Raw genomic sequence first — 14,475 nt, 5'->3', positions numbered from 1 at the left:
AAATATGATATTAGTAGATTTGCACCTTCATGACATTCAGTGATGCACATTAACTAACTGACCACTGTTACAACAAGGCAGTAATCATAAAGAATTCATATAAATTATATAAAATGCAAAGAAGAAAATGCTTCATAATTTTATTTTATAATAGTCTCACCTCTAAATATTTGGATCGTTTCGTAGAAATAAGTGCAAATGGCTTCATTCATATCACTGTGTATATGCTGAAATGTGATGCATCTTTTTTTTTCTTCAGATTGACGCATTGAGGAGCGCAAATTACACTGTAAAAACAACCTAGACGGCGGAGTTTAGACAGAGAAAAGAGCAACTCTCGGACCACGACAGGTGAGGATACATGATAAATATTAATCATTTTGCTGCAAAATCTACTGTAGAAACATGAAGCACAAGCAAAAGATACTGTAAGAGGCATATAAAACAAATGCGTATGCAGTGGCGGATTTAGGCATGGGCGGACATGGGGACCTGCCCGGTGGCGGCATATTGCCGGGGGTGGCACGTAAACCCCCGACCCCTCATTCGGCACCCCAACCCCCCGCGCTAACAAATTTTGGGGGTGCTGGGGGGGGGGTTCATACAAGCTAGAACTGCCACTGTGCGTATGACAGTGATAGAAAAGATACAAACAGTAGTAACACAAGACTTTTAATGTGCTGACAGACAGACCCTGGAATATGAAATGACCATACTGAATGAAAGAAAACAGAAATATGGTAAGTCTGACAATGTAAATTCAATGCATCGTGGCGTAGTGGGCTAAAGCAGTGAACTGGTAATCAGAAGGTTGTTGGTTCGATCCCCACAGCCACCACCATTGTGTCCTTGAGCAAGGCACTTAACTCCATGTTGCTCCGGGGGGATTGTCCCTGTAATAAGTGCACTGTAAGTTGCTTTGGATAAAAGCGTCTGCCAAATGCATAAATGCATCGATTACAGAATATATTTTGATTATAATTACTATAATATCCAATCTATTTTAAACTAATTTATTATTTAAAATACAGTTCTTTTCCTATTTTCAGTGGTTAAATTGTTATGAATTGCACCAAGATAATCTAACTGAATCAAATTGAACTGAATCATAATAAAGAATCAAATCACATAGTTGATGTACTTCACAGGCCTTGTGTATAATAGTGATTTTTACGATCTTTCAGAAAAAGACTTGCAGATGCTGAGAGGATAGAACAGGAAGAACATGATGGTGTCTGTTGCTCTGTTAGCCATCAGCGCTCTTTTCTACTACACATTCATATATTAAAGAGAATTATTATGCTAAACATATTGACTGAGAGTGAACTATGGAGGTTTGATATCCATTCCAGCTAAAAAAAATACATTTACATTTATGCATTTGGCAGACGCTTTTATCCAAAGCAACTTACATTGCCCTTATTACAGGGACAATCCCCCTTGAGCAACATGGAGTTAAGTGCCTTGCTCAAGGATACAATGGTGGTGGCTGTGGGGATCGAACCAGCAACCTTCTGCTTACCAGTTCAATATGACACTCTCCATTCTCTAGCTGGCAGTATTGGTTTGTTCAGAGGTTTGTCAGTGTCATTTTATGAATACACCATGCTATCTTTAGCTTGGCCATTATGTAAATTTCTTAAACACTGCTGTCTTTTTGCTGTGAAGCATCATATGCTTGTATCATCCATCAGAGAGAGTGACAGATCAGGCGTTTGACACCAATCTTTACGCAGATGTGTTTGAAAGTTCTTGTAAGTGCTACACTGAGGTCATAATGTATTGCATATAAGTCATCATTGCATTATCAATGTAAACATGTAAAGCAGAATTTTGAAAGTGAATTATTACCCTGAATGTAGGACACAACCCAATAATCACTCATTGACTTTTCAGCTCACTGTTTATTGCATTTCAACAGGACTAACATGCACAAAGGTGGGGTAGGGCAGAGGGTGTTTTTCCATCCAAAAATAAAATGTATCAAGAAAATTTTAAATTAAAATAATAATAATAATAATAATAAAAAAGACAGCCATTAATAAAATGCAATACTGTCCCAACAGGCTGCTGTTTGTCCCTTTGATATCCCTTGCAGTAAACAGAATTGGTACACTTTTTCAGTACAGTTAATTGCAATGCAACAGAACCCTACACAGCCAGTAATATTCAGTCCTATTGTAAGACTGATGATCAAGAAGTACCATGAAATACTGGAGTGAACCTGCTGCTGACAAAATCTAATCAATAGCATCTCCTTTGGACAACAGAGGAATGACATGCTTATATATCGTTACATAGGATTGACCACCGAGTAGCACATTTGACTATTGGCTCAGAGAGTGCCTATGTTCCTTGTGATGTAGACTGATATTTTTTTTTTTTTTTTACAAATGGGATTACTAACTAGCCATGTAGTATGCAAAGTAAACTTGAGACATAAATAAAATATACTCAACTTTTTATCTCAAAATAAAACTAAGGATATTCAAAAAAATCTGTCATTAAAATATTCTAAAATGCATATGTATTTTCATTAGTCACATGTTGCATGTAACTCACAATCAATAGATACGAAAAACGAATGAAATTAGGGCATTGATAAAAACAAAAACAGTGCATGAGACACTAGCTTCAACTGTAATACACTGATAATTGTTCATGTGTGACCACAGAAAAAGTTCTGTGATCAAAATATGACTAATACTTGAGTGATGATGATGACATATATCGGCCCAGTGATATTTACCACAGCAAAAAACATTTTCCACAGAAAACGTCACACTTTTGATTGGATTTCCCACGGAAAGCGAGCCAGGAAAAATGAATGCACATCTATCGTTAAGAGACCTGCAGATGCCTGTTCAAGAATGCATCTGCCATTACTCTTCATGTTTCATTTTATTTTTTAAATATATAGATCTGAAGTAACTGCGAACATTGAAATACAAACACACATACACACATGTACTTCGTCACGTTCACGGTTTGTGCTACAACAACAGACAGAGAGGAAGGGATAGAGAGCGAGAAAAAAGAGGGACTCTGGGCCCTGAATCTGATGAACAGAAGAGAGAGTACACACATCTTTTTCATCAGGGCTGCACATTAATTGTGACAACTGCAAAAGAAAAAAAGAAAAGGGTTTTCACATTTCTAGGCACACCACTGTTATCCTTCAAAACAAAAATAGCCTAATACCAGGGAAAAAATAGTGATTATGTTTGGAATAGCATACTGCTTCCAGGATTTCTGCAGAATATACACAGTGCTGGGTAGATTAACTCTGAATTGTAATCTGGGACTGATTAACATGTAATCCATTTGTACCCAGCACTGTATATATAGTACAGTATACTAGTATGCAACAGAGCACACTGCAAAGTGCTTGACCTGACCTTCTATTTCCAGTGTGAAATATGAATGAACTGTTAAATTGAACCTCACAGGAAACTGCATATGTGCTATAGGTGCAGTTAAACTTACACCGGCTGCTCATCTACATAAAGTCTTTGATACTGAGGTCAGCGAGAGGGTCTTTAGGAGGAGGAGGCTTCCTGGGACTCTGAGCCATTCCTGAAGACATCTGTGGAAGAGAAACACACAAGCAGGGACTGATAATTAAGAGTGCAAACACAGCTTTATTGGTTAATTGTCTACATAAAGGGGCTTTCACATGATTCATGGCAGTGCTGCCGAATACATTCAAGTTTATGGAGTGAAGCACCAGCGTTGCCCCTTAAACTTCAAATAATTTCAATTTTGACCCCGTTGCCGCTGATCTTTCGAAGTGTCAGCCAATGATTAACCGGATAGTTTGCATAGTCTTTACAATGATAGGTCCAACTTTTCAGCAAAGTGATTTTCACACGTTTTTACCTCACAAATGTCTTTTAGTGAAGAAAGCAACAAAATATTTATAAACTGTAAAACTTTATTTTTCTTTTATTGCATTTGCACTCCAATAGTCTGGTGGAAACATAGAAATTGAAGCGTCCTTGCATTGGCGCGGGCTGTTACGACAGTGTGGCTGTGCTTTTTTCGTGCGGATGACCAAGATTCGATTTCGTCTTTTGACCCACTTTTTCCCATCCTGTTTCCTGTCTCCACTATTAATATTTATTTAATACTACTTGATCCAGGTAAGAGTAGCCATGGTATTACTATAGTAATATTGTAGTAACCATGATTAAATGCAATTAACAATTGTGTTACTACAGTAATATGGTGTTAATATAGTAACCATGATTAATTTTGTGGTTACTATGATTTTACTACAAAATACCATTGTAATACTATGGTTAATGTAGTAAAACCATAGTTAATTAACATTGTTAATTTAAAGGGAAGTTAAGGATTGGTGTAGAGTGTCTGTGGGACTCTAAATGAACACAATAAACACACTGCAGTGAGGCAGTATACTGTATGTTAGTATTTAAATAGGAGTGCAAATAGCTTCTGCCTAAACATATACCGTATTGTTTCCGAGCATCCAGAGACTTCAGTTCTTGAGCAATTTTGAATTCACCAAGAACATCATAAGACATTAACATAAACAAGTCCCTTCTAAAATGAATGTATCGTAGCAATTGTTCAATGTTTACTGTGCACACCTCCTGCTTTCTTGCCAGGCGTAGTTAAATATTGTAAGTTAAATATTTATTAATAAAAAGACATTACAATATGACAAAACGTTCAATATATATCCATAAAGTTTGACAGTTTTATAATATCTCTTGATGCTTTGAGCTCTAAAAGACATCAGTGAGGTAAAAATCACTACTGTGTTAAGTTGGACCTGTCATTGCAAAGACAGACTGGGCATATATGCAAACTAGCCAGTAATCATTGGCTGACGCTTGGAATGGTCAGCAGCAATGGGGTCAAAGTTGAAAATATTTTAACTTTGTTTGGCGCCGGGGCAAATGCTCTGCTGCTTCACTCCATAGAGCTCAATGTAATTGGCAAAGCTGGCATGAGTTGAAGACCCTTAAGTGTTTAAATGAGTGCATCAGTGTGCCTATGTGGGTGAATCTCACAAAAATCTAATTTTCTTTACACAAAATATAAACTCAGCAAAAAAAGAAACGTCCCTTTTTCAGGACACTGTATTATAAAGATAATTTTGTAAAAATCCAAATAACTTTACAGATCTTTATTGTAAAGGGTTTAAACAATGTTTTCCATGCGTGTTCAATGAACCATAAACAATTAAAGAACATGCACCCGTGGAACGGTCGTTAAGACACTAACAGCTTACAGACGGTAGGCAATTAAGGTCACAGTTATAAAAACTTAGGACACTAAAGAGATCTTTCTACTGACTTTCTGCGTGAACGTGCCTTGGGCATGCTGCATGGAGGCATGAGGACTGCAGATGTGGCCAGGGCAATAAATTGCAATGTTCGTACTGTGAGACACCTAAGACAGGGAGACAGGAAGGACAGCTGATCATCCTTGGCAGACCACGTGTAACAACACCTGCACAGGATCAGTACATCCGAATATCACACCTGCGGGACAGGTACAGGATGGCAACAACAACTGCCTGAGCTACACCAGGAACGTACAATCCCTCCATCAATGCTCAGACTGTCCGCAATAGGCGGGACTGAGGGCTTGTAAGCCTGTTGTAAGGCAGGTCTTTACCGGCAACAACGTTGCCTATGGGCACAAACCCACCTCCGCCAGACCAGACAGGACTGGCAAAAAGTGCTCTTCACTGACGAGTTGTGGTTTTATCTCACCAGGGGTGATGGTCGGACTCGTGTTTATGTCGAAGGAATGAGCGTTACACTGAGGCCTGTACTCTGGAGCAGGATTGATTTTGGAGGTGGAGGGTCCGTCATGGTCTGGGGTGGTGTGTCACAGCATCATCGGACTGAGCTTGTTGTCATTGCAGGCAATCTCAACGCTGTGCATTACAGGGAAGACATCCTCCTACCTCATGTGGTACCCTTCCTGCAGGCTCATCCTGACATAACCCTCCAGCATGACAATGCCACCGGCTATACTGCTCGTTCTGTGCGTGATTTCCTGCAAGACAGGAATGTCAGTGTTCTACCATGGCCAGTGAAGAGCCTGGATCTGAATCCCATTGAGCATGTCTGGGACCTGTTGGATTGGAGGGTGAGGGCTAGGGCCATTCCCCCCAGAAATGTCCGGGAACTTGCAAGTGCCATGGTGGAAGAGTGGGGTAACATCTCACAGCAAGAACTGGCAAATCTGGTGTCATCCATGAGGAGGAGATGCACTGCAGTACTTAATGCAGCTGGTGGCCACACCAGATACTGACTGTTACTTTTGATTTTGACCCCCCATTTGTTCAGGGACACATTATTCCAATTCTGTTAGTCACATGTCAGTTGAAAGTGAAAAGACGTTTCTTTTTTTGCATAGTTTAGTTTCTATTTCTTTTTTTTTTTTTTTGGGGTGAAATATTACCTGTATTCACATGTGTTTGTGTGTGTGAGTGTATTTAATACCGGTTGTCCAGGGGCTCCTGCGGCAAGAAACTGTGGCCTCATCGGTGAGCCGGGCATCATAGGAGCAGTTCCAGACTGTGAGTGCAAGATAGACACAGTAAGACACAAACACATACAGTACGCCTACACAGACATACACATAAACACACACTCTTACCATGCAAAAAAGTGTTGGGGATCCCATGACACGAGAGACCCCACGAGGGGAAGTCTATTTGGGTGGGAGGGATCAGGGGGGCAAGACATTAGGACAGAACAACAACAGCACAACATCTGTATAATATGGCTCTACCACAGACAAACCACTCACACACACACACACACACACACACACACACACACACACACACACACAGAGAGGAATCTATGCGCTGGAATGCAGCATTTAAAAAGGATATGAACATTAAAGTTGTTTGATCTATGTTATGTGTGTTTTAATAAATAAGTTGGGCATGCATTTATATGGCTAGCGGTGTAGATAAGAGCTGCGAAGTGAGCAAATAAACTAGCTCTGGTCTAAAGCAAGAACTTCTGAATCATCCAATTTCTGAATGCCATTCATTTGTTCTTCTAAAAAATGGACATTTAAGGTCAATTTAGGGGTAGCTGGTGGCTCAGCAGTTAAGGCTCTGGGTTATTGATCAGAAGGTTGGGGGTTCAAGCCCCAGCACTGCCAAGATGCCACTGTTGGGCCCTTGAGCAAGGCCCTTGACCCTATCTGCTCCAGGGGCACCATATCATGGCTGACCCTGCACTCTGACCCCAGCTTAGCTGGGATATGTGAAAAAAAGAATTTCACTGTATATGTGCAAATGTGTGAAAAATAAATATAATTATTAATTAATTTTATGAATTCAAATACATAATTTACCTTAAAAATACATGACTTTCTTTCTTCTGAGGAAACCAAAAGCATTATGTTTATCTTGCTCTTTTACATACAATGAAAATAAATGGGGTCAAATGTTGTTGAGCTCCAAAAATAAAACATAAAAGCATCATAACAGTAGTTGCAATAGCTACTTATGTATTCCGTGGATGAAAGAAATTCATACAGATTTTGAAAAGCATGAGTAAAAGGGGTGAACATTTTTATTTATAACTATTCCTATAAAGTTTGATACTTCCATGTGTTTGTAACTCTAATTTTCTGGGACACCAGTGAAGTTCATTCAGTTGCAGTGTTAAAAATTTACAGTTTGACTTTTCAAACAACTCTAGTGAGAAAGCTCTGCATTTAGTCCTATCCATTGAGCTGATAGGAGCTAAAAAAAAAGATTTAGGGAGAAGAGGAAGCTTGTGATAGGCTCCACGCCATGCTGCTCAAAGCCATGCGGCTCCATCCACATGCTCCATGTCTACAGAACAACACAACATTTACCATGGTAACGCCCCAGCTAGGGGTGGGTACCTGCGCTTGCCAGTTCACCGCTCCAGCTGCTTCACCCCTAAGAAAGAGAGCAAGAAAGAGATAGAAATACAGGAGGAACAAATACACAATTTAATAATTTTTTGTCAAAGAGGGAAAAGAATACAGTGAAAGTGGGAGAAAGGAAGTTACTGTGTTCTTACGGTTTCTGGTTTCCCATTGTCAAATCTGAAAGCACATGAATACACATGTTAGATTCTGCAGATTACAGGCAATCTATCTCTAGACATTTGTGACCTCTATTTATTTTGGCTATGATTTGGGAGTTTATAGACCACCAAATCAGAACTTGATTAAATTGAAAGTGGATGTTCACGTACTGCTGGCCATGTTGGCCATGACTGAGTCCAGGTCTCCCATGGGTTTGACAGGTGAGGAGGCCCCGGCTGCCTGGGGGGCCATTGCTGGCATGAGCACATCACCAAATCCATCAAAGGCTTCAAAGGAGAGTATGAATTAAGAGACACACAATGAGCCAGAAAAGGCACATTTTGAGTAACACTGAGTAACCGAATGCTAACATCCCTCATCGCCATGGCAACAAAGGAAAGCATTGTCAAGATGACAGCAGGAAGAAAGAGAGCAAGATTACAGGCAAGTTATAAGACAACACACACAGACACACACAACATCACGCTTATTGCAATACAACTTTGGGACTCTATAATCACAACAAATCCACATTCATTTCACCATAAAATTATTAAGCATGAACGAAACACCTAAATAAAAAGTATACTACTCTACAGCTCTTAGCGAGTGCTGATATTTCAAATATCAGTATATTACACAAATATCAGGCCCAAAAAATATCTGGACATTAAAGCCACACTTACAATACAAGAGCTGCATTGCACTAGGAACAAATTATAAAAAGCAAGTGGCATCTGCATATTTCTTAAGAACTAAATTTACTTTAACACTTTTCAGATTATTTTTTGCAATGAACTTCAACCAACTGGAATAGAGATCGACTGATAATCGATTTTACCAACCAACCACCTATCCATCCATCCATTTATCCATCCATCCATCCATTCAATGGAAAAGCAGCCGGTGTAGAGCATCATAACTCACCAGTAGCACAGCAGGGAGCAAGCAATGACCCAAGAGCCAGATGGAGGGAGAGAGAGAGTAGGAAAATGAAGAAGAAAATGATAAAGGAACAGAAATGGGGAAAAAACATGTGAAAGAGAATATGATAAAAAAGAAGAGAGTGTCATCCCACAGAAGAAACAGATCAGATGAGCAGAATATGAGAGAGAGAGAGAGAGTGTGAATAAGAGAAAAGAAAGCAGAATTTAGTAAGCCATTGGGAAGAAGGCATTTTCAGTCCGTGTAGGGCAGAGATGAATGTAAATGGCACACATATGAGAAACAGATGGAAACAACACAGATCTCATTTCAACACGTGAATATCAGCACATCTGAGAAGCAACACACCCAGAAACTCAATATGCCAACAACAGCATACACACAACACTGAGCGGTGCTTCAACACCCATATAAACACACACATTCACGTATTTACTATGTTAAAATGACATATATACCCAGATAAATTTGTATTGTTCAGAGGTTGCACTTTCATATCTCAGGAGACTTAACTGAGCTCTCAGTTGTTTGATTTAGGTATCAAATTTGTCTCAGATGTTTCCCCAAAAATTCCTTAGATGAAAGAAAATATACACAAACGTGACATACAGTAAGTATGTAATGCTATAAAGCATTGCCCGGAAAATTTGGTCTTGGAAGAATTTGATGATAAATGTTTTAGTTCATATTGAAATATCTGACTATTGATTCTTTGATAATGACTTTGCTATCTTGGTAAATCCGAGCACACACTGTTGAGATCTCTTCTGAAACTCTAGCGAGATTACTGGGATGTTTTTCTCAGGGGGAAATCTGAGAAGCAGGAGGCTCAAGCAAAAATCTCAATTTTCTTTCCATTTAATCTCAATGATGTCTAGGAGAAACAACATATTCATCTCATTTGTGTTTTATTTCCCAACAGTCATGTAAAATAAAACCATTTCCATGCTGTGGACTATGATGAGACTGTTTTGAACACCGGACAGAAATCTGACCACAATAAACCAATGAAAAGTAGAAAATGATGTACAGAAAGATGGAGGTGGTCACAGAGGGGTGCAGATGATTTACCTGACATCAGATCTCCTCCTGGAGCCACTGAGGACGGAGCGGCTGGTTTGGCCTCAGCAGCACCCGCAGAGTCTGAAAGAACCCAGTCCAACCACGACCAGAGAAAACATCCATGCAGCATGAGGGTAAAAAAGTTTAGAGTGAGCCAAAGCCTTTATGTAGAGAGAAAAAGAGAGAGAGTTATCGCTCATAGGGATAAAAGGACACAAACCAGCACAAACACACACACACTCAAGATTAAAGTCTCTTTTCTTATTTTCTTTTATGTCAGATAACTCTACCATAACCTTTTTCTGATGCCCATCCACCATCAGACCAGCTTTATTTCACAATAACAGAATCCACTCAAACCATCTGAGCAACCAAGGACATCAAATCATGCAGACTGGGGTAGTTACCAACCCCCAAACAGGTCCAGAGTTGCCCCGTTGTCAGGCCAGCTCATGGGAGCAGATAGAGCAGGAGCAGGTGGGCGAAACACATCTGATGCAGACGGAGGAGTGTTTAGATGACTTTATACTTATCTTTACAACTACACGTGTAAAATAAACACTAAATATTTAGGAAAATGCTATCACACTGAAGTTGGGAGATGCATTGGTTTGTAGCACAGAACCACTAAAAGTAATTGTTTTCTCTTTATAGATGAAGAAATGTGAAATCAGATAAAGCCAAAGGGTAATAGAGGATATTAAAAAGGAATGAAGGAAAATGCTTAATATTCTCTAAGTATGGAAAATGTAACAAATGGATCTTGGAGATTTTTCAAGAGACAAACAGAGAGAGAATTAAGGGCCTCAAGGAGTGGGAGAAAGTGGAGTGAGTATGTTGGACAATTCCTTTGGCTGCCTCAGGAGAGAAGCATTTTTGGCTCACCTTGAATAGCCAAGGACAGAATGGAGGGGGGAAAAAAAAACAATGTACAAGCGACTGACAGAGTTAGAGGATGGATGCAGTGCAGCGTGTACCTGCTGAAAACAGGTCTAGACCAGGATTAGGGTCTGTTTTGGGAACAGATGAATCTGGCATGGGATCAAAAAAACCTACAGACAAGAATGCATATGCAGAGACAGATATACAGACATGTAATGTTACATAAAAGTCTAAGAGATGGGCAACACAAATCAAACCAATCAAACACAAGAAAAATAGTTCAAACTTAACCAAACCAAACCACCTGATGTGTAGTATGTTTAAGAATATATACAGTATATATACTCTACGCAAGAATGTGAATGCAAACACTTCTTGCTATTGAAACTCACATGTTATTTTTTGCCAATATGTTAGAACTATGGCTGTACAATTATTCAATAAAGTAATCAAGATTAGAATTACGGCTGCCATGATTAATTAATCGTGAAAACGGACGCTTACAGCATTCCATTTAAGTCTACCACAGCAAAGATTTCTATTTACAATGTGTTTTCGCAACGGTTGAGTGTTTTTATTATGTCCGTTGGGCAATAAAACAGCAATGGCGAATCAGAGATCCTTAAATTAGTCTCTAGTTCTAATGCAATCCTAATGCACAAGTTTTAAACATTCTGTTACCCAAGTGTTTGCTTTATGTTTAAACTCTTTTCGTGGTTGCGTTGGTGATAAGATGCGTGGATTGACTGTCTCAGAAGCGGAGGCAACTGAGACTTGTCCTCCGCCACCCAGATTGAGGTGAGTCACCACGAGGGCCTACTAAGCAGTGGGAACTGGGCATTCCAAATTGGGAGAAAAGGAGATGAAAAAAAAATACTATTATGAATTTTGTCATAATTGTGCAGCCCTAGTTAGAACGCAATTCACAACACAATGCAAGTGTGCATTGCTTTCTCAACGTTGCCAAAAGGGGTGCTACAGCAGTGCGTTGGAAAAAACATTCACGTCTATGTTTGCTCACTTGCGTAGAGCATGTTGATGGCTAAAGGGGGTTTACCAGTGAACAGGTCTGATGTCGGGGCTGGGGTAGAAGCTGGGGCTACAGTACTGGTGGTGGCAGGTGTCTGAACAGTAGGAGGCACCACTGAGTTAAAGAAGGAGTTACAGTCATCTACTGGTTGTATTGAGAATAGATCCAACTGAAGGGAGGTTTCAACAGCAGTACCAGCCGCTCGAGTGAAGGGATCTAGCAAAGAGGATGAGTGCTTAAAAACATCTTTCAGGCTCACTGTATGATATTATATATTATATAGAGTTGCCCAAATGACGTAACTTTAAAAGAGGGGGAAAGAGAAACAGAAAAAGAAAACAGACTAATCAATTCTAGACGGTTCACTGAGAGAAGTTAGAGTCAGTTCTGTCAGTAACCGTGAGCGTTGCGTCTATAATGAGTCGACATCTGCTTGTGTGCCCCAGAGAACAGAGCTTCAATGTTCAAAGACCATTGCCCTAGCAACACAGATGGCAATAGCCATGGCAACACCAATGCCAATTTAGAGAGAAAACTCAACAGAACAGAGGAACAACTTACCTAAGGAAGATACTTTAGTACAAGAGCCTGTACAAGAGGGACTATTTCCAGTAACCAGACTTTTGACTATCATCAGCATAATGTCTGGTCCACTTTGCACCACATGTAGTCAATGCAACACACACACACACACACATACACACACACACACACACACACACACACACTCACACACACATATGCATAGTGCCATCACCCACCGGTTGAAGCTGTGCCCTCGGAAGCAGGGGTGGATGTGGATGCTGCGGGCCCACCCTCTGCAGCAGAAGCTGATTCAGCTGCAGGGGCCGCAAACATATCTGGAGTACCGCACACGAGGGCCAGAGGATAGGAGTGGTACAGGAAGAAAAAGAAAAGAAGAAAAGGAAATAGAGAGATAGAGTAGATAACAGCATGGAGAGAGAAAGGACAAACTTCAGTGTCATGCAAAGAGTTTGAAAGTAATTTTGAATATTTAAAGCTATGTTTCATACTTTTTTGAAATAAGGATTTAATATCTTTAGGTCTTACTAAAAATACATTTAAATGACATTTAATACAGAAATAATTATGACCCTTTCTCTAATCGTCAACATAAAATAACATTCAAAACCCCTTTACTTCCATAATGTGACATGTTAGGGAGGGACTTCACTCTCGGACATCCCAACATATTCAAAAGGCAATGCCACTAATAGAGCGCAACAGTCTAGTTCCAGAAGTAAAAAATTCCATTCATTTTCTCCATAGCCAAATTTATTTTTATTTATTTTTAATGATATTTTTAAAACCTGTAAAGACAGACCAACTGTGAGCTCCGAGGTTGTAAATCGATGGTATATGCTTCTGTTGAAGCCATCAGTCCACGTTACTTCCACCTAATGTTTTAGAAATCGTGTTTAATAGCGGATTTCCTGGTAAAGAACTACACTACCCATGATGCTGAAGAGAAAGATCAACCAATCAGAAAATCATGGCAAACAAAGCACACCAAACCATCTCTGCAGTGACTGGCCACTTTAGTGTGAATGAGTCGGTCTCCATACACTCTCAAACTACAGTACTTATAAATATATAAATATTTTGCAATAAAATGTTATTTTTTTATGTCTATACTTATGATCAACAACTTTAAATTAGAGCTTAATCGCAAGCGATTTTTCTTAATCGCAATTAATGCATTTACCGTTAATACAGCACAAACCAGCATAAACACTTATCGGGATTTTCAGCCTCTGTAATGCACAATTTAATTACCACAGAAGCATGTCAAGTCTTAACTATCACTCTGCTTTTCCCGTGGAGTTCAAAACGGCACTGGACGCTGGCGTTGACACTCTGACGCGAATCATGAATGCAGCTTCACGATTGCTGTAAGAAAGCGGATAGTCACAGTCTATTGGCAGATTAATATTATGGAGGATGAGATTTTAAGAGATTTAATGCCCTTTGCAATGAATACTAAACCTATGTGGACTAAAGCCATTTTTACACAGCAAAGGTGGCACAGAAGCTGCATGTGAAATGGCAGTTAGGTGTATTTTCACAGAGCAGGAATAAATGCATTTACACAGCAGTTGTAAATGCATAAATCATTTTATTAGATGAATATTTTAAAAGTAAAATTATGAATATAGAAATATGAAATGAATGAAAATATGAATGAATACTCAACCTATGGGGACTAATTCTTTCAATAAGTCAACCTCCCACTTAGACTCTAGGAAACGTTTAATGTTACTTGAATTGATGATATTTTAGTGCAATTTTATCTTTATAATGTGGAAGGCTTTGTTTGGAAGATGTTAATAAAGCATTATATTGTTACATATTGTTTTTTTTTCTTGCCTAAGATGGAAATAAATGCATTTTGACAAGAAAATAATTATATATGGTATCAAATTTCAGCATTTACAAAATCTGCTATTAATCGCGATTAACTACAAAAAAAT

The 14,475-nt window shown here is 39.2% G+C and overlaps 1 protein-coding gene across 1 annotated transcript in view; it reads right to left on the bottom strand.

Moving 5' to 3' along the window:
* Positions 1–1,889: 1,889 nt before the first annotated feature.
* The window catches only part of LOC127435367 (clathrin coat assembly protein AP180-like), a 35,817-nt gene continuing 23,231 nt past the window's right edge, over positions 1,890–14,475 (bottom strand). Inside the window, exons 16-24 of the mRNA XM_051688790.1 lie at positions 12,745–12,843; positions 10,081–10,152; positions 8,235–8,351; positions 8,058–8,082; positions 7,867–7,933; positions 6,643–6,696; positions 6,486–6,560; positions 3,487–3,586; positions 1,890–3,121 (exon numbers count right to left, since the gene is read on the bottom strand). Of these exons, the coding sequence (XP_051544750.1) occupies positions 3,500–3,586; positions 6,486–6,560; positions 6,643–6,696; positions 7,867–7,933; positions 8,058–8,082; positions 8,235–8,351; positions 10,081–10,152; positions 12,745–12,843 (596 nt within the window). The 3' untranslated portion in view covers positions 1,890–3,121; positions 3,487–3,499. The remainder of the gene's footprint in view (positions 3,122–3,486; positions 3,587–6,485; positions 6,561–6,642; positions 6,697–7,866; positions 7,934–8,057; positions 8,083–8,234; positions 8,352–10,080; positions 10,153–12,744; positions 12,844–14,475) is intronic.

Source organism: Myxocyprinus asiaticus, chromosome 45 (genome assembly GCF_019703515.2).
Source record: "Myxocyprinus asiaticus isolate MX2 ecotype Aquarium Trade chromosome 45, UBuf_Myxa_2, whole genome shotgun sequence".
Classification (NCBI taxonomy): Eukaryota; Metazoa; Chordata; class Actinopteri; order Cypriniformes; family Catostomidae; genus Myxocyprinus; species Myxocyprinus asiaticus.
The sequence above is the reverse complement of the archived record's forward strand: the minus strand, read 5'-3'. Positions and strand labels throughout refer to the sequence as shown.